Below are 21,709 nucleotides of genomic sequence, written 5' to 3'. Positions count from 1 at the left end.
CTTTTATATCATCAATGTCTATGAAAGATCAGAGCTTAATGAAGATGGCAGAATCAAGTCGTCTTAATTATCCGAGTTCGATCGTTCCAGCAGGCGCGAAATTCGATCGATTGTGGGGAAATGCGCGGAATTCGCCGGTTTCTCGAAAGCTGGACGATACTGAAGAGTCGCCGGTTTCTTGCCGGTTGCTTGTACCATTTCGATGTGTCAGTGTGTCTGCACCCTTGTCTCTCTTTCTTCTCCGCTTCTCTTCTTTCCTCTTTTCCGCCGCCCCACGTCGCTCGGTATGTTAATGTCATTCTTCCGAAACTTCTCGTCCTCTCGATTCGAGGTACTAGCCCAGCCAGGTTTTTCGTCACGAAAAGGATATCGCGTCTAATTGACGAGTGGCGGGTATACACTATCCTCTGGAACGAGCGGCGGCGGTGCTGACATGTGTCCGAGGTGTTCGAAGCAACGTTCTGCCGTGTCTTATTATACGCTAGACACCCCGATATTTCGGCAGACCGCGGCAAATACTCGACGATGGGTTGCACATCAGAAAAAGGAACTACGACCGAAAAAAAAAGGATATCATCTCGAAAACAGGGGATATCTGTAGAATATTTCTGGCATTCCATCGATCCTATCGCAACTTGCTGAATTTAAAATAATCGTTTCGTTGTTCATTGTTTTTAGTTTTACATTTTGTTTGTTTTTTGTAATTTTAGAATCAAAGAGATTTTAAATAAATTAATTTCTAATCATTTATATTGACAATGTAATAGATATAACTTCATTTATTATAAGAGTCGAATAAAACTTTCTAGATATTTTTGTAGCTTTTAAGATCGATTAGATTATAGCACAATTATTGCTAACAATTCTTTGTACGAGATTGAAATATTAATTTACAAATTATCTTTAAAGCACATAGATCTCTGACTATTAATAAAGTTGGGATAATGCATAGTATAAAAATATTGATTTTAAATTTGCAAACAAAATAAGCAAGTTTTGAATGGGTTGTTTTTCATGAATGATTATACGAATCTAATCCTTAGAAATAGCATCATAAATATAACTACGTCACAGGAACAATTGCGTTTAATTGATTCGGGAGGAACGCAGCCGCCTGGGTCTCATGAACAAAGAGACTTTTCCTTTATCTTGCGGTGCGTCGCGGATAGGGAGCTCGTTAATGATCGGAAAAAGGTGCGCTCAAAAGCGACAGGTATACCTTTCGGGACGCTGTCGAGACGTGGGCGAATCCCGCCGTTTATGGAGACGCGCTACTCGAAAGATTCTATTCGTGTGTTCTAATAAGCTCTCGCTCGGCGCGAAAGGCTCACGACCGTTTAGCACGTGGGTGAGAGCCGAAGTGAGAGAGGATGGAACAGAAAGAGAAAGAGACAGAAAAAAAGAAAGAGAGAGACACAAATAAACAGAGAATAGAATCAAAATCACCAGTTCCAGGACATAAGTTTCTTCGGCACACTTTACATACAAAGAATTATATATCAAAATATTTGATTATTAAATTTATGGACGAAGAAAACAATATAGCGTAGAAAAAGTAAAAATAAATAATTTTAGAAACGATTATTGAACGTGAAAATATATATAGTTATAAACCGGTAAATAATTAATTTTTGATATTAGCAAAAGACCTTATAACATTCATTATAAAATAAAAGCAGGAGTGAACAAAAAAACTTGTAGCTATATACTTGTAGCTATTCCTTGAATATAGTTTACAACTATTAAATTAAATTAAAAAAATTATTATATCATTTTAATTAGAATGAAAAGCTCTAACTGTCTAAAAGATAAAGAGAAATATTTTTTTCGATGAGAGAAATATGGAGAGTTTGAATGTGAGAAAAAAAAACAAATCACGAGGGAAGAATTCTGTTTTCGTGACGTCGTACCACGAGTAGTAGGTGTTTGGCCTTTCAAGTGGGTGTAGCTTCTTCGTGAGGACGGAGAATACGCTGCAACGGTGACATCATCGACCACGTAGTCAGCTGACTCGACTTAGATGGAGCGAAAGAACAGAGAAAAGTGCGTCGCATAATTGCGACCGCTGTCGCCGTTCTCATTATTATTATCATCATCCATTAGAAACGGCCTCGCCGAACGGATGTCGACCCAGTGGTCGAGAACCCCGTTTGGATGCGGTTGTCAGTCGTTCGAAAATGCGTAATCTAGAGAGGACGGCTCCATTTACGTAATACTCCTTTGTACAAATGTCTATTTTTGATCAATTTGAATTTTTTCATTAAATATATTTAATATTATTTCTTGTCCGGTCGAGGGAAAACGCAACTGCTCTACGTTTGCGAATGTCCCGTCGAATCTTCTGACGAGACCATCCGCGGACGCGTTCTCCACGTCGATCCACGGTGGTACCGGTGGACCTACGGCGAGAGTCGTCGTCGCAAGAAAGACCAAACGGTTACGAGGAATACGGGGCCGATAGTAAATTCAAGTGAGACATTGTCCCTCTCGATCCCTCCCCTCGTGCCGGTTTCGAACAGGGTGGTCCCACTGCGAGGCTGTAACGTCGCATTCCCATCGGCCGCATAACGAGCTCTCGAGGCACTGTCTTGTGCTCTCCGCTCACCTCTCGCCTTCTCGTTCCCTTTCAGCGACCGCTCCTGGGTGTTCCTCGCGTCAGACAAACTGTATCTTCGCGGGGAGTAATTCCTAAATCGAATAAATTTCATGTCGTTGACCGGCATGCGCGCACAGCTGTTTACTTGTCAATTGCGTATTCGCGATCATCTGATTGAGAAAGATTTGAGAAATTATCCAGATGGTTCTATTCTTCTCTTCTATAGGCTTGCGGTGAGCCTCTTGCAGTGGCTCAATTATGCAAATCTTCAGGTTTAATTATTTTGATTAATATTTTTATAAAAATAATTGTCATTTTGTATATTTATTTAAGTAAGTATATATTGATTAAAAATATGACAACCTGTCAAGAATTAATTAACTATTTAATTTATTTAATTTAATTTAATTATAGAAACAAAGAATTGAAGATATAATTTTGAAGAAAATAAAATATTGTTTACACAAACCTAATTGCTATGGGTTATTAAGATTATGACAAAAAAATAGATAAAAACTTAATAATTTGATGTAATTCTTTGTTCCAATTAAAGTATATATAAAGAGTTGAAGCTATAATCTAGAAGGAATAGAGACTCACAAAATGATTACAGTTAATTAAGCAAGTATAATTCGAGTGAAGATATAGAGAACAGAGTTAATTACGATCCATCAGTCGAGAGTCGTGCAACCGGAACTTAATCCTATATGACAATTAAGCTCTGTAGTAACTTTCGAGTAGCATTATTTCAGAATCTAGACTAGTAGCTGACATCGTTTTGCCTTTCGCTCACAGTGACTCGGTCGAATGGTATATTGAATAGACGATTAGGAATATTAAATCAAGTGATCGTTATTAGCAGCGTGTTCTCACGCGAATCTCGAAGCGATTCACCTTGAACGCCTTGATTGTAATGAAGCAACCAATATGCCAATGTTCATTAGCAGATATAACTGATGCGATTAGAATTCAGTATTGGTTTCTATTTCTTATGTTTTTAATCGCTTGTGTTTCACAAAAATGGACCTAGGGACATTATGAAGTATTTAAAAAATAATAGGTAGACTCTTGCAGAGTCTATTTCTTGCATTTAATTAAAGCCCATTCTATAGACGTATTGAAATCTTTAAGAATCTTTAGAAATATTTCTGCTTTTCGTATTTTCTAAATAACTTTTTTTTAAATTTTCTTCTCTAGTCAATAATTATGTTCTTATCTCATTAATTCGTTTGATGACTAACAATAAGCTATATATATCTGCATACGATATCGCATATTTCGAATAACAGTTGCGTAAATAACAGATGTGTAAAGCAACACGACCTTTCGCGAGAAATACTTTAGAGGGAAAAAGAAAAGAAAAGGAATTAAATATAATAAATACCGGGGCGAACTATATAACTCGTAAATTCATAACTATTGATCGTAAGTGACGTGCGCTCGCGCGGAGAAAGAAGGAAGGGAGAGGAAAAAGCGAGGCACGAAGATTTCGATTCTCATTACAGATACGTCTGGGCGAATGAAACGATCCGCGCCTCGCCGACTGGAACTTTAATGGCGATTCGATTATATCCGATGCGGAAAAACGCGCGCGGTCGATCAACAGGGAGAAAGAGGGATAAGAAAGAGGTGGCGATCGATCGGAGGCCGCGATCGCCATAAGGCGAGAGAGTCAATTATAATCATTGCACCTGTTAACCCAGGGAGCCGAGAGCGGCTCTATGTAATCCTAGATAAGTGACTGCACTCTTGAGAATAACGTGATTTGATTAAAGAAATATAAAGCGCGAGAAGTTTAACGTTAACAGTTCTGTTTGACATTATTTCGATAAAGTTCGAGGAAGATTTTTAACATAAAGAGATTCTATAACATCGAAGATTATATTCTTATAGTCTATTTAGTGTTATATCATATTTAACGAAAAATATTTTTATAATCGTTTGATATACGAATAATGTTGCATTATAAATATAAATCAGAATCACATCAATTTTACACTTTGCGGTCCAGTTCGAATTTGATTCTATTAGATGATATATAATTTTCACAAATCTCATACTTTTCGTCAAAATTTTCAAGGAGAGTAATTATTCGAACAGCTCTATCTGCTTTCAACCCTTTTGTCAATGCATAATTTTTCATCTTTCAATGCCCGGGTACCAGCTGCGTGTTTTCGATACTGTGCACTGCGATAATTTTTTTATAGCATCTGCTGGGCATTAAACATTCTTCCTCGTTATATTTTAGGAGATGTTCAAATATAAAGGTCCTTTATGTTTTGTTTTGGGCAGAGAAAAGGGTTCCAACACATTTTTGACATTTAAAGTTGCTTTGGATACCTTTTCAGGATTAAATTCCTAAATAAATACATAAAATTCTGATTGAGCTAGATCGAAATCTATTTCATTCTTCTGTTTACAAAACAATGATGCGAAAAACTCGTCGTAAAGTCCTTGCATTAGCCTTCACGCATCGCTTGACGCGACAATGATCGATTATCGTTTGTTACCTCTCGCACTTGGAATTTGCGCTCTCGAAAAGCGGCAACGAGCAAAAGCGCATAAATCAGGAGGCGGTCAGGAATAAGGTACTGTGAGCGATGTGCAATAAGAAGAGTCTCTTCGCTCCATACTCGCCACATTCGTCTCGGCGGAAATCGCGCCACTGCTGAAAGTTGGCTTCCCTTTGCGCGCAAAGAGAGTCCGCCATTCGCCGGATTGCGGTTAATCCGATCTATGGTCTTTATTCGGGATATTCGCGAGCGTTGTCCTTTTACGAATCCTTTCGGCAGAACCTGCTGAGCAGGCGAAATCATCAATTAGCTCGAGCGAGCCGCGCGATTACAATCATCGCGTTCTTTATGCTGCGTCATCTTAAAAAGAAGAGAAGTAAAAAAAAGGGGGAGAGAAAGAGAGTGAGAAAGAGAAGAGAAAAATGTAAGATTAATGGATAAAAGCTTATTCAATATATTCTCAAAGGTATTTTTTTAAGAATAAACAAAAGTTCTGCATCGAATGATTTCCGATAGTAATTCTAATTGAATGACTTTCGATAATACTATAGTAACTATATGTTTAAACATTTTTAATATTATACGTATGAGATGATTTTTAATATATAATATATACAATAATTCTGCATTACACGTGACTTCAAGTCTTAATATCCTGTTTTGCTTGCATTTTTCTATGACAGATTTTTTGATCGAAATTATATTTGATACTTTTCTCGAACAGATAGGATACGTTATATATAAGAAGGATTTTACTAAAAAAAATAACATTAGGAATTAACGTATCTCATCAGCTCACAAGCGCATTAGGATAAAGCGCCCTTTATCGTCCCTGTCGAATTTAAACCATTCCCTGAAAGTGTCCATCGGCGGTAAAACCTTGAGCTTCGGATTTACGATGAACAGGGTGCAGGATGACCTGTAAACGACTAGCGGGATAAGACAAGTCGGGATTCACAAAGCAATTACCCCATTATCTCGCGGAGAACCGGGCGAATTACATTAATGTATCGGCGATATCTCACTAAAGAGGAAAGGAAAAAGAAACGCAACTACGTTTCTTTCTAACTCTTTCTCGCGCACACACACACACACACACACACACCGCATTATCTCATCTCTTCTTCTCCAGAGTCTTTCATCCTGAAAGCTGTTGTCGTCCAGAAGCGAAAGAGGCACACATTCCAAAGCTGATCTCAATAAAGTAATCGATTTATAGCTGAGCGACGTATCAATGCGCACTCAATTAGAGCCGTGAATATACGCCTGTTATGGACTATATCAAGCATGTACTCGACAAATGTACTCTTGTAGATGTTTAAGTGAATGAAAAAAATTTAATTAACAAGTATTATATTTTTCGTTTCTCTTCATTTTTTTACATGAAATCATATCATTAAGATTAAAAACAAATGTTATGAAATATAATGTCCAAGTTCAATGAATATAATCATTTTTTTTTTATTGCAATGGATGCAAATCTTGGTTTAATGTTATATAAAATTATGTTGTTTAATGTGCACAAAAATTCATCTGAATTTCAATCTACGAAATAAATGAAACAATAAAAGGAAATAGATAAACTTCAAATTTTAATAAATTCTCAAAGAAAGTTTCTCAAAGTTTTTTCTACTTGTACAATTAAAAAATATCTGTTTTTCTCAAATATAATACAAAAGGAAAAATTATGCAGTATTATAACTTAGAGAAAAAAATCGCCTTAATAATGGAAGGAGGAATGATTCGCTCCCTTTCGACCCTTTTTTCGGCTTCCATATTTAATCCGCTTATAGCCAGAATCGTAAACCATAAACAGCAAACCGCAAAAATGATTATCAAATAAAAATGAAATCACGTGCCTCTCGCAAGAGCCAATTAATGTGCAACAAATTCTCCTTAACATTGTCGTGCTGTTTGTTGTAGCGCACCATATCGTTCAACCCTGATCGGGCAATTTAAGCCCGCTCGCGAGAGACACGTGTCGCCCGCATTTCTTGATGTTTCTATAACTTTGCGACTTAAGACCCTAATCTGCTGCGATTTCGTCGCGAATTCCTTGCTTTCTCTCCCCGTAAGCGGATTATCTTGCTCGGCTCGATTTCGCGACTTTATCTGTATAAAACTTTTTCTGCCTCCCCTGAATGTCTCTTTCTTTTTCTCCCGCAAACATTTTTATCTCCGTCTTTAAAGGATTAAGAAGTACTCGATCGTCCTGTCAAAACACGTGGAAATCGGAGAGACTTACGCGAATCACAGAGAGCACCAAATAAAGCAGCGCAAAATAACACTAGGATTAAAATCGGATAAAACCTAACATAGCAATATCTTTACATATAAAATATATATTTTTAATGTATTTTTTATTTATTTAATATCGCGTACATAACAAATTGCATCTTCTATACATTTCATTTTTTGATCTCTCTGTCAATTTCTCTATCTATTTTTTTCTTAAAGATATTATTTTGTCTTTCTTAAAGAACTTTGAAAGGATTAAATAGATACTGTAAAAATTCAATGAAAATAATCATAAACTTCATCCTCATATGATAGAAAGTAATTTTTGCATGCAAGTAAAAAAAAATATTATATTTAACAAAGTAAAAAATTATAAAAGAATGAAGAATAAAAAAATTGAACACTCTCCAGAGAAATCTTGGTAGAATTATAATCATCCATCAAGTAAAGCACTTGCACGTGTAAAATACGCATGTAATCGATCGCGCGACATGCTATTTTATGTTCAGTCTTAAATTATAAGTGTACTTATTACTTTTTTAGTAAAAAATAAAAGATTTCAACAAAGTGCAAAACTTTATTACAGATACGTTCAAATAATCTACCAGATAAAAACTAAGAAAAACGTTTTCAGTTATCATTAATATCTAATTGCAGAAAGAAAGAGAAATTAAAACGCGGAAAAACCTTTAATCGAAGGTCATTTATAAATAATGCATTATGATAAATTCAATCGTTTGTTGCAAATGAATTCTTGACGATGCGTGAGCATAACACAAAAAGTTTTGCTATACGTAATTTATCTTGAAGATAATTAATTTTGCTCGTCATAATTATGGTAACAAGAAAAATGCGTGATGCAGTATCATGTAATGCGCCAAGAATAAGATCGATATAGCATGCATCGTGTAATTAAAACAAACAAGAGACAATTGGAAACGTCTAAAGTAGGTAGGGATCCCGTCGTCCTTGTAGCTCGGATTTAATGCAACTCGCGTGCACATACACCATAAAAACCAGCATATATCATCAATTCTGCTAAAGAATTTTTTTGTCTTATAATAATATTTAACAATATTTTCCATTGAAAATGTTCTATGTAAAATCGCTTTATAATTTTCTTTTTAATAATCTTTTGTTGAAATTTACTTGATAATCTCAGCCTTGATAATTATATTTAATTTTTATTCTAATTGTAAAACAAATACAAAAGGAAAGAATTGAGTAATTATTTGTAAAAAATGCATCTAATTAAGAATACAATTGTATTCATGCATTCAATATTTGTAACTTGAATTCTTTTACGATTACAATACAGGGTAGCCTTCTCGTACCATATTCAGTACGTCGATACCAATGAAATGAAAACATTTTATACAGGAAACAACTATTTTTTATGAATCGCAAGGAAATATAATGGGATTGCCATTTACAGGGTCCATTATAGCGAGAAAAGAATCAAAGTTAAACATAAAATATAAAAGTTAAATTGCATGTTATCAAGGATTAACGTCAATCAAGAATTATCATCAAATTTTTTTCGCTTCTGTGAAAATAACTGACTAATATTTCGAATATAAATCCTTTTGTCTTAAACGTAACTCAACAACTTTATGATACAAAAACTTGTAATACTTCTATAATACTTCTATAATGAAATACAATTACGTTATATAAATAAATTATTATATAAATATTTATATATATTTGTAAGAATAATAATTCACACATTTTATTGCTATAATCTTTGCAAATTAAAAAAAAATATATATTGTTAGAAGATATATCACTTTAAATAATCTTCGGATTAAAGTTTCTCTCAGATATTATCGTAAAGGAACGTAGAATCTTCAGGATTTTTACCTGACATTCGTTCAAGGACGCTTAGGAAAAGTCAGCGGGATTCCAAGGAATCTCTTGCGTTCCGCCAGGATGAGCGATGAACGTAGCAGTAGAGTTGTTCCTGAACATTTATAAGAGGCTGCCGGCAACGCCGTGATAAATCAAATCGGGGTCCGACGTAGCAGTTAGGGCACGGGAGGGTAGTGGAGGAGAAGGAGGAGGAGGGTAGGGTTGAACCGGACTCTCGTGGGGTCAGATCAACTTTCGTTGCCGTGCAGAGGAAAGCCAAGGCAGGGGGAAGAGAGATTGTCGAGATCTCGAGATGAATGTCGGGTAGCGAAAAAAAAATTCATCTGCATTCCTAGCTATGAAGGATGTTGCTCGTCGCTCTCGATTAATTAACAGTCTTATCATCAACTAGGACTCGTGAATTTAACACGGTATAATACTTTTCAGCAGCGTTTTTTTATTTCGATAAATTGACGGAAAAATATAGTGCTTTATTGCAAGTAATTCTTATTACGCAATTGTAGATTTTCTCTAAAAAAATAATTTTTTATAACATGATTATAAAAAAATATTTAACCTGATGTAAAATAATGAGAGAGAGGGAGCATGAAAGAAAGGATAATGCAAAGTTACCTTGATTCTTATTGCAAAAGATACGTGTTATATATTGTGACAGCCTCGACAAGTTATTATCTCAAGGATGTAGAAATTCGACAATTTTTCTGCTGAAGTTAATTCTCTTTCTTTTTGAACACGATATAAACTGCATTAATAAAAGCAGATCACTAATGGAGTCGTGTTGAATGACTAATATATTTTTCTTTTATTTCGATTTTTAATATTAATTATGTAATGTATGCATCAATATGTGAATCAAATCTTTTTTAATTATGCAATGTCCTGTCAGAAGTGGTATCTTATCTAATTACTATTCTTCATTATAAAACCATAATTATCTGATTATGATAATCAAGGATGGAAAACTGTCAGTTATAGTTAACACTGTTCTATGTCAGCATAATGAGATCAGGTCATTAAAGTTTGATAAGATTACTGAAGAACACATTGTGAAGCACGATACACGCGGACGAAATATATTCGATGTATATTCGATGCTGTCAATAAAGCCCCGCTTGACCCTGACTGTCCGGATACATTACTTTGAATGACTGGCGAGCTGCCAGAACAGAATGGGTCTATGTGCGCGGTAAACGCGTGTGTAATGATGGGATTCTCGCTCACGAGACGTAGCACGGACCACGACGCCCTTCGACGATGGTGCACCATCTTCGACGAATCCGTCTCTCGAAGGCTCTCGTGTCGATGGAGGCCCCAAATTGCCAGCCCGTCGCAAATTGGCATAATGACGGGTATCGTGTCGTACCGACAACACTCGACCCGAAGGATCGAGTTCGTGCATACGTTGCTTCGATCATTTGCTAGGATGCTGAGGAAAATCGATAGTTCACTTTAAAAAAGAATACCTGTTCCAAATACCTGTTTATTATGCAAAAGATCGATTTATTTTATGTGATAAAATCACGCAAAAATTAAATATATATTGTTGTTATTTTGTCTCTATTTAGAAGACTTTATTATAATCATATTTAATTTAATTTTAAATTCAATAATTTTTATTATGTGAATGGGTAGTTAAAAGGAGTTAAAATATTATATAAATGTAGTATTGTTTTATTAATTATGATAGCTCTTAATAGTAAATATTACAACTATAACAAAAAGACATTTGTTATATATTAAATAGAATGAATAATTAGATATATAATTGAAAAATAATTTATTAAGTATAAATAAAATTTTTAGTGCTATATAGAAAATAATTAAAAAATTTTATAATTACTAAATATAATAGAAAAAGTAAGATACACATAATCTTCATCGCGTATATATTTTAACATAAATAAATAGAAATATTTTTACGGGTTATAAGTCAAATGTTTAGCATAGCACAAAAGAGCGAATTTTATGACAGATAACAAGCATCGATATTTTCGATTATTGAAACAAGAGATTGACGCATGTTCCTTCCTTATTCAGGGTCGGTTGGTCCATTCGTGCTCCCTCTCATCACCTGCCTTCTCGAAGCGCGATCCTACCTTGCAACCCGCGGTCTCGTTTCGAACCTATTGTCCGCGATGCGTTTCAAGATGCCGCCAGCGGCTTTAATGAGAATTTTAATTACCCAATCCGGCACTCTTTCTCGAGACCCGCCGACGAAACGCAAAGCCATCCGAAAAGTGATTACCTTTGCCTAAATTACATCCAAATCTCGTGCTCTTGTTCCAATCTCTGGTAGGAAGAGTTTAATTATGACCTAAATAACGTAATGCATGCGCGTGTATGTCCCTTTTGCAAAATTTTATTTATTACATTTTAATTTAATTTAATTTATTAATTTTTATTTATTACATTAATTTATTACATTTAATTTTATATGAGGAATATTATTTATTAAAGCTTCTTAAGAGTTAATAATAGGACACACATCAAAAACTGATGCTGTTAAAACATACATGGATAATTTAGTATAATTTAAATATATTTTAATAAATCTCTCCGCAAAATTTTTTAAAATACAATATACGATTAAAATAATTTTTCATTCTTGTTAATATCGTTTCTAGATCGTTGCAACCACGCGGAATATAGCATGCTTTTTTCTGGTCTGTTCATATTAATCCACGGTCTAGCATTTTCGATCACCCTTGGTGCAGGATGCTCTAACATATCGTTATGTAAATTTCGCGGAACTTTAAACATGACTGATTGCGAATTCGATATAGTATCGTCCTTCCTATTGAAATTCGGGTACAATGCTTCCGTTAACATCGATTTTCTTGCATATGTGCAATTATCGTTTGACATTACTATGGATTTCGTTTTTGAATCAGCTGACTTAAAACCGGTTGAACGATTTGGCGGCTTTCTTGAAAGAAAACCAGCTGATCCCGAAGGATTTTTTTTATCCTTGCCCGACTTAGACTTATCCAAATGATTTTGTTCGCAATTCTTTGGTAATGAATCCTTGATGTTAGAATTTTGTGTTACGATCCTGGCTGTTATATCTTTTACGTCATCTTTTTTATCCATCTTTTTTACAAATTTATCCGGCATCTCTCTCGCATTTTTATCCATCGAATTTTTACATACTGCGTTCTCTATTTTAGCTGTTGTAACTTTTGAATTTGATTTTGTTTGTGGTTGATTATCTATATTAGGGATTTTATTTGTATTTATGTTGTATTTTGTTTGTATTTTATTTATGATTTCCAACGGGGATTTCTTTTGCTTTATCATTTTTTTCTCCAAAGGTTCTTTAGATGGATTATTCTCTAATGTATTCGGTAATGTCAGGCTTTTTAATTTTTCAATTTCTTGAAGCGTTTCTGATATATTTTTTATATTTGATAAATTCTTCGGTCTATTTTGTTTTGATTCTTCTGCTGGCATTTTTACTGACATTCCTAATTTTTCTGACTTTTTAATCGTTCCTGAAGAAATTCTTATATTTGACGAAGAACTGGGTTTGTCTTCATTATATTCCAATAATGACTTTTTATTTTTCTGTTTAAAATTATCTTGAAAAGCGATGGTATCTTCGGTCGATTTCTGCGTCTTTAACGTTTGCGTTAATTTCAAGGAACTATTAAAATTCGGAGAATTTTTTTTAGTCGTAGCTTCATCTTTATGCATCTGTTGTGTACTCTTAATGTCATTCTTATTTTGTAATTTAACATCTGATGTCGCAATGTTTTTAGCTGTTAGATTTTCTTTTTGTTTCAAAATGTTCATTTCTATTTCCAATTCTTTTGTCTTATCCAATTTCGGTTGCTTTATTGTCTTAGCAATCTGCTCTCTCATTTCTGTCATAGATGTATTCGACATCGAGTTTTTTGTTGTTATTGTGCCAGCTGGTGGATTTTGAATTTCTCTCACTTGACTATTTAATTTCACTGTTGGTTGTCTTGATGATATTTTTAAATCATAATCAGTTGAAGTGTCTTTCCTTTTTTCAATTAGTTTTAGCGTATCAGAAATATTTTCTATTTTTGATTCCGTACTGAATACGTTATCGTTCGATTTTTTCTTTGTATGCTTTAAGAAATAATTATCTCTCTTCTCTTGACTTTTTTTCGGTGGTAAATTCTGCGCACTGTTTAATGTCTTTTTTTGTGAAACAGATGCTTTCTCTCTTATATCATGTTCGCCTAAATTCGTTACACCAAATGTAGATAATGGAATTGGTCTTATTTGTCTAATTCCAAAAATTTTTTTATCTTGTGCAGCTGATATCTGATTATCTTTAGTTTTTAAGTCATTTCTCATAATTTCAGAAATAGTATCGGCATTTCCCTTATTCGGTTTTAATCTAAATGAATACGGATAGTGAGGAGTTGGCTTAGATTCTACACGTTGCTCTACAGAATTCGAGTACGAAGTAAAATTGCTCGAATGATTTATGGTTGCGTCATTTATCGATTGTATTTTCTTCGTTAGTGTCGAATTTGATGTTTCTTTCCATTTTGACGGTAAAGATTCAGTGACAAGATTGTGATTTAAATTTGAGGTCGCTTTCTTTACATTTCGATTGGACGGTGAGGCAAGCGGTTCGAGATCCTCTTCCTTCTTTCTTATCTTGTTAAAAGAATCTGAAGAGGACCACCAAGGGATCATTTTTGAAGGAATACGATGGTCGGAAGATTCATTTTTATCGTACTTGTTCGTCGAAGATTGTGGAGTATTCATCCTTTTCTCGGTATTCAAATTTTCAATTTCAGAATTATTTCTTTCTTCGAATGAGATGCCTGTCATTGTTTTATCAGTCGAAATATTCTTCCCTGTTTCGCGTTGGATGTTGAACTCATTATCGCCTGAAGCTTTATGCTCATTAATATTTTTCTCAATTATGTTGTCAGATTTAATGTCCATTCGATCAGATAATCCGTACTGTTGCATATTATTGTTACTCAAAGTATCTTCGCGAGCTTTTACGGATTCGTTAAACGAATAGTAATTGTTAGAAATGAACGATGCTGATGTCGTGTCTTTATCATATTGATATCGTAATGTTTCTCGCGGCTTCTCGACGCTACCCTTTGAAGATTCATTCTGAAAATTGGCGGATATTTGCACATTCAATATCTGACCCGCGTCAATTCCCTTCGATAGGTCAGTCTCCTCGGTCTTGCTCGGTGAATTTACATCGTCTTTGGCGAACGGTATCCTAATCTCGATTTTGTCCATCGAGCTTACGACATCCAGCCTTTTCGTCCTCGCAATGATACTCTTCAGCTCCGAAACCGGTTTGCCGTTGATTGAAAACTCAATCTGTTTGACCGGGGCGGAGTCCTCACTAATCGAAATACGCATCGGACCAAAATCGCCGCGTTGCGGAGCACTTTTTACACCTCGTCGAAGCGTCGAAACGTTCCCTTGATTTTCCGTCGACTGTGGATCTTCCCTTCGATCGGATTGCACGACGACGGAGAGCTGCTTCGAGGCAGGATTCAGTGGATCTAATAATCCAGACGAGACTGAATCCACGTTAATAGACACAACGGATTCTTTTTCAGAAGGCACCATGCGCAGTTTGACCTGCGGTTGCTTTAATATCCTGGTGGTACCGCTAGTTGATACGTGCGTCGAATTCTTCCTTACAGATGGACTCTTCGTTACGCTGCTGAAATATCGCGGTAGATCTGAGGTAGATCTTTTATCACTCCGTGGCGAATAATTATGCTTTTGCAGCGCGAAATCTTTGTTATGTTTTTCCATTTCGTCGATCTTGTCAGATTGACAGCTCGATTTTCTAATTGCTGTAGCCTTTTGTTTGTGAGCTTTGATAAGCGTTGTTAGTCTGCAAATCTTGTGCAGCGAATTATCAGATGTATCTATGAATTGCGATGCGCCACTTTCATTCGACTTGGAGATTTTAACAGCCTTTGCTTTGGTTCTTTTTTCGATGACGCTTTTTAAATCGCCAGTCACGCTTTCTATTTCTTTCAACCAATTATGTTTCTTGAGAACACTCAGTTGTTCTTTGACATTCTTCTCGAACGGTATCGTAGCAAGAGTAAGAGATGTTTTCCGTAATGTCTCTTGCGTATTCGTGCTGTTACCTTTCCTCGGAGTGACAAAGGATTCAAGAGAATTTCTTGCCAGTACATTCTTGCTTAGTATTAAACCACTGTTTGAAATACTTGCAAAGGAAATATTACGCATAGACTTGCTGCAATCGGCAACCAATTTCGCGTAAGATTGATCGTCGTTCTTTGAATCGTTAGTAATAATGCAGTCTTGATCGATAACTTTATCTCTCGTTTTGACAATCCGCGTGTCGCGATGTTGTTGAAAATCGTGACATTCGACAGTGTTCACATTGTTATGCTGGATGCATCGATCAAACGACTCAACAGCATCAACGGGAAGAGATGAATCATTTTCTTGTTCTTCAATTGGAGCTTTACCATGTTCAGTAACGTGTACAATTTTCTTAACCGAAGATGGTATCGAGAAAGTGCTGAACGGACTCTTACGTATTGTATTATTATCGAAGTAAAGACTATCATTTCGCATACCTACGGTGGATACCTTATATAGATTTTCGCTGTAATCAGCTATCATCTCCGCATACGATCGAGGATATTTTTCGACGGATGCGATGAAACTACCATGACGATTTATGCTCTTCGTATCATTTGTTAGCGGAACGATTTGAGACGTATGTCGTTTGTTAAATCCACTGCTATTAAATTTGATATTTTGGCATGTAGAATAATGGCACGCTGTTCTTACTACACTTTCTAATGGCAACTTCTTATCCATCGATGATTTCTTTTTCAATGAAGTCACGCTCGACTTGGTTCTACTGCGTTGTTTGCAAATCGGTTTACTTCCTTTAGAAATGAGACGCAAATTATCTTGACGAAGCTGTTTCGAATGATTTTTCTTTGCTACGGATAATTGATCCGGTCCTTGAGATCTGAATTGACGATTTTCGAAATAAACATCAGTATGCTGTCCATAGCGAGATGGCAGAACAGCATCTGCACAATAATAAAAATAATTAATTATTCAATTTTAAATAATAAGCATAAGGTTAGTAACATATAATAAAAAATATATTACATGTATGTACATACATGTATATATACATTTTTATTTATACAGATTTTATTAATGTATTTTATATTTTATTAAGAAAAATCTGAAATTATTAAAATGATAAAGTTTATATAAAATTGTGTGATTATTTTCAAAGTAATATAATATATGTTTAATATTTGATATGATAAGTAACATCTTTAAAATATAGATATACGTGAGGATATTAACAAAGAATTTTAAAATAATTGTAAATAAATTATTTGGAGAGAACTTACTGGATGGAATATGACAAGAGACATTTATACCACGAATATGTTTTAGACGATTCATTTTAAATCTTAATCAGGGAAATGCACGTCCGTATATATACATTATAAGCGCGAAGAACACTCGTTTAATTTTGATGTATCACAGAAGACAACGAATTAACTAAATGATTTTTGACAAAATTTTATTCCATGCGAATAAACATGAGCCCTGACGATCCTGTCATAAAACTGTCATAAAGACAAACGAATCACATGGTTCGTTAGATTACTTCAAATTGCACATACAAATTATGTTATACGTATACACACACATTATATATACATATATATTTATTTTATCTTTTTGCCCGCTAAGATATTCTTATTTCAAATTTTTATCATGTTGTAAAATTTATTTATTTATTTACGAATTTACATTATGAAAATATGTAAATATCATTAAAAAATCGCGCATTTGAGCTCTCAATGCGAAACATTGCGTCTCTTGCAGGCCATTATCTCGGCGCTTTCGCGCGATGTTTCGTCAAAAATTGTACCTGCATCACTTTGAAAGCGTCGTATGTCGTCCGGCAAGGATAGATCTCGAGGATAAGAATCCAGCGCGACTTTAACACGAGACCCTTGCAACGGCACAATGATGGTCACGGTGGACGCGTTTATCTTTGCGATCTCCGCTTCTATGCCACTTCGACGGTTTACCCTCCTCGACTACCAGTACCAGTCGCTTTATTCATCGGCTCTTCTTCGGCGCGATTCTCTCGACGGGCTCTCTCTTGCCTGCCGCTTTCCTCGCTCGATTCCTCGACGGAACCGTCAATTTGCGATCGGTCGAAGCGGAACGCACCCGGCTCGTGGAAGCATTGATTAGTCCCACAGTGTAATCTTGCTGGACCTGCGGGATAAAGGCGACTGCGCGATCGATCTCCTCTCCTCGAAGGAGAACCACGAGAACGTCCGACGCTGATCTTCCCGCAATCGCCACCGGCAATTTGTTCTTGGTCAGAACGGCTCGGAAAATAATACCTACACGCGATTCGTCACGTTGATAATACACCGATGAAGAAGCACGTAGAATATGCTGAAAAATCGTAGGTGGGATTAATTTTCGCGAAAGAAGCCGGAAGATGAGGATTCGTGTAACAAAAATAAATCAAATTTTTACTTATTACTTGTAATTTAAATGTTATATAAAAATAGATATAACAATTTTTTGTATCTCCAAACACATATGTCATTTTAGATCATCTATTTTTCATATTCATACTCGATAAAATTATTAAATTATCAAATTAGACGCGTATCTTAATATCTTTTCACTTATTCTTTTTAATAATATTTTCTCGTTTTTTATCATTTTCTATTTTGTAATAATAATAATATTTGTATGACACTGCAACATATAATATAAGATATGTACACAGTAGATATTTTCTTCTCGGTTTGCGCGAACTCGTTCAAGATTCTTTAGGTAGATGCACTCTTGTCCGGAGAAGAGATTACGGCAACTTTTCACGCAAACCTAGTCATGCCGCGAAGATGTACAAAGTGTGCAGGTCGACCTGGCAAAAGCTATCCGTAACTCGAAATTCCGGTTGGGATCCTCGCGAGCGAGATGATCGTGAGCAATGATCCTGGATTTCGTGGCGCGCTTTCTTACTCGCATCATCGTCGTGATCATGCTATCTCTTCTTTAAATCGAAGTCATGAAAATTCTATCGACGAAGTCACGAACATTATTAGCGAACCTCGAACATGATTCACGCATACAAGTCATACAAAGTCACAAGTGTTTCACAATTGCCACCATTTTCTTCCATTTCATTCTTTTCCTCTTCAGATTATTTCAGATTTTTTCAAATTATTATTCTCACCTTTAATATTATAAACTGTACAACGTTTACAGTCGAAATGTTAGCTTGTATAATTTGCCTTCGCAGGCATCGCTCGTGCGAGAATGCAGTTCGATGGGTTGCAATATCTTCCATTCTAAATCAGATATTGCGAGCATCCTTTTTCCTTGAAACAACCTGCCTCCAACAGTAATTTTACCCATCGTGCTCGTTTGAGAAACAATGCTGACTTTACGGCGGCTGATCATGCAATCTGTTGCTGCGAGGGTTGTACAAAATAAAATGTTGAGCCATATAAGGTCTAGTGAGAAAGTGAACCAGCTGACATAAGATCGGCCGTTTGTTTAGTTGTTTCAACAGAAGCTGTTCTTGTCAGCCAGCAAAGGATGATACGAAATTGTACATCAAATTTATGTCTCCATAATAGATATGAAAAGAAAGCAAAAGAGAACTTTTTTTATTTCCTTCTTTCGAAAACTTTGGACGTAATTAACGTTACAACAAGATTGACAACTTTTTTAATGTTTTATGCGACTCTGTTTTGTCGAGAGCAAATAAACGAAATACATTTTTAATGGAATTAATTTTTGATCAAATTAAATTGTCAAAAATGTCTAAAAGAGCAAATATTTATTTTATTTCTAATTTTTAAAAAAATTAGTTAAATCTTTAGTATGAATAAAATCATGAAAATTTAAATTTCAAAAATTATTTTATATAACAATATATGTAGTAACAGTTGAATAATAAATAAATAATTATTAAAATATAAATACCTAATAATGTTTACAATTTTATTTGTAATTATTTTCATCTTTTTTATTATAACTTCTTATATGTTATCACTTATATTATTTAATATTTAGATTCGAAAATATTTATTTATCTGACTCTTTATGCTCAAGTGAAACATTCTGATGGTATCCCATACGTTTCATCCTATATGTTAATATTATCCAGATATTCTTCGCAGTTCTTCACATTACAGACGTTAAAAGGAATGTAGCCTCTCCTTATCGTATTTTAATCAGAGTTTTATACGTGGCCGATAACGAGGCATCGCGACATGTGCACACCTTGAGAAAACTCAGATTTTTGTCGAGAGTGAGGGAAGATCAGAACAGGAAGGGTCACATATACACTCATGGGATTCATATGTTACGAAAGATAACAAGCTTGTATTTCATTTCGGTGTTTTACGTCTCGCCTTTTCTCGCTGCTTGAGTAAATAAGCTTTATTTATACTTATATTATTGACGATGATAAATTGAGTATACTATATTGCAGGAGATATCATATACAGATAAACAACTGTTAATCATATGACCAAGAAACTGTCAACGAATTGAAAATAATATATTTATTCTTTTTTGCAAGACTTTCTTTCACAATTAATACTTTCATTAATAATTATTATTTCTATGTCAATTTCAAATTGTTTACTATATATTCTATTATTAAAATAAAAAAAGTTTTTTTAAAATTTATATTACAGATTAATATCTTACAGATTTATATCTGTGTGTATCTCATTATTTCAAATCATATTATTTAAATTCATTTATTATCTTATCATCTTATTATTTCAAAATAATCAATAAGCCATAATAATGTGCCTCGAATATTTTATTCCGCGCTTCGTTCACAATCGTTTCACCCTCCAAAAAAAATGCGAATGCTTTTGAATAGAAAAGCATCGTCAGGATTTAAAAACAAACGCAATCTCGGGAACCTCATTCGGTTCTCCTTCTCCCTCTTTCCCTGCGGTTTAGAACATTGTTGCCTCAGGCTCTTCAATTGCTTGTCTTCCGGTGCACACGCGCATTTTCTCGAGCGCCCTTATATCTCGCCGTCACCATTGTCGTACAGACGTTACACAGTCAGCGTTGTTAAGAATGGCGACTGTAGAAAAGGGGGAGCGTTCACCCGCATACAAATTGATCCTTTTTGCGCGGCACCTACGGCTGGGTCTCCCTCGCAACTGCCGAAAAACCGGCCCTGGACGGTCTTACAAGGGGGTTGTCGCGTTTTGTGGAAACAATCAGCAGGTTGTCGCGAAACAAGGATATGAATGCATAAGCAGCGCAGTTAACACGGTTGCACGCCGTGTTCGTCGGCACTCTTTTTTTGTTTTGGACCCTCCCTCAAAGGACGCCGCTTTTGTGCCTGAGTCCGACCATGTGAAGGAACCAGTGGTGAGAGGGGAAACACGAGGGCCGGAAAGACGAAGGACGAAGAACGTGGGTACTCGCGACGATATATACGATCGATGTCGCATGGCAAAGTTTCTTATTCTTATTGTCTCTCGAAGTCCTTTTGCCATCCAGGATGCTCTGCATTCGTCCCTCCTCGAAGGATTCGCTCTCGGGGTCTCGAGAAGACATTCCAGATTTCTTGTTGATCAATAGACTTCCTTCCTCTGTCGTGAATTTTTTTTTTTTTATTGTGCTTTATTCCTTGATAATACTGCGTTATTGTACGCGTGATCTATATTTAAAATGTGAATGTAAAATTATTATAAAATTATAAATATAATTAGAAATGGACCAGGTCTTTGGTCGGAGTCTGATAGAGATGATGCGCAGAATCATCGTGATGAAAATCGCGTAGGAATATTATTTATAATGTTATAGCATTACAACCGGTTGTAACCGAAGCTGATGCCGCTTTGTTCCTTATCGCGAGTGTAAATTATTAGATCTCGTGGCTTTCTTAATCACGGTGAAATTTCAGTACTGAAGCGTCGCGAGTCAAGATGTATGTCGCAAGTCGAAAAAAAAGTACTTCTTTGTCCCTGCAATGCAAAAATATTAATTGATTTTATCATGATTTTATTAATCTATGGAGATTCGTATTGTGACACTCAGATCTTTTTATCCGATACCAAGAAAATATTCGTTTGTCATTATTCTTTCTCGCCAACTCTCTGAAATTCTTTTTCTTATTTATTATGTAATAAGCAAGTAAATAATTTATTTTCTTTTCGTAATGCTATACATTGAGCAATCTTTCATATTTTAACAATGGTTACAGAAATTAGAATGTTCTTTCCGGTAGACTTATTATGTTAAATTTTTGTTTTAAGGATGTTAAGTATGCGTATTAAATTTACGCTTACATGCTTTTTCGCACTTTGTACCAGACTCTTATAATAGCGCAGAACGAACAACGAGATGATTTAAGACGTATTTCATGCTATAGCGGTTTTTTTTACATCACGACGATTAGAGACAACTATAAAAAGAGGATTTAAGTCCCGTGGAC

The 21,709-nt window shown here is 35.2% G+C and overlaps 2 protein-coding genes across 4 annotated transcripts in view; one reads left to right on the top strand and one right to left on the bottom strand.

The window, feature by feature from the left end:
* Egfr (epidermal growth factor receptor) overlaps window positions 1-21,709 on the top strand; it is a 147,873-nt gene that overhangs the window by 98,649 nt on the left and 27,515 nt on the right. The window lies entirely within an intron of this gene.
* Window positions 11,760-16,656, bottom strand: LOC145935965 (uncharacterized). The gene is made up of 3 exons (XM_083037798.1): window positions 16,602-16,656; window positions 12,741-16,265; window positions 11,760-12,428 (listed from the first exon to the last, which is right to left on the bottom strand). The coding sequence occupies exons 1-3, from the start codon at window positions 16,654-16,656 to the stop codon at window positions 11,806-11,808; spliced, it is 4,203 nt and encodes a 1,400-aa protein (XP_082893924.1). The 3' UTR covers window positions 11,760-11,805.

The sequence above is a fragment of the Prenolepis imparis genome, unplaced genomic scaffold, assembly GCF_030444845.1.
Source record: "Prenolepis imparis isolate NDT839.2.m4 unplaced genomic scaffold, iyPreImpa1.0 SCAF_5, whole genome shotgun sequence".
Classification (NCBI taxonomy): Eukaryota; Metazoa; Arthropoda; class Insecta; order Hymenoptera; family Formicidae; genus Prenolepis; species Prenolepis imparis.
This window is presented reverse-complemented; position numbering and strand designations above follow the sequence as displayed.

Coding starts and splice junctions, on each gene's coding strand:
- LOC145935965 (XM_083037798.1), bottom strand. CDS start 16,656: ATGAATCGTCTAAAACATATTCGTGGTATAAATGTCTCTTGTCATATT. Junction 16,266..16,601: donor CTCTTGTCATATTCCATCCA/GTAAGTTCTCTC, acceptor ATTATTGTGCAG/ATGCTGTTCTGCCATCTCGC. Junction 12,429..12,740: donor ATATAATGAAGACAAACCCA/GTTCTTCGTCAA, acceptor TCCCTAATATAG/ATAATCAACCACAAACAAAA.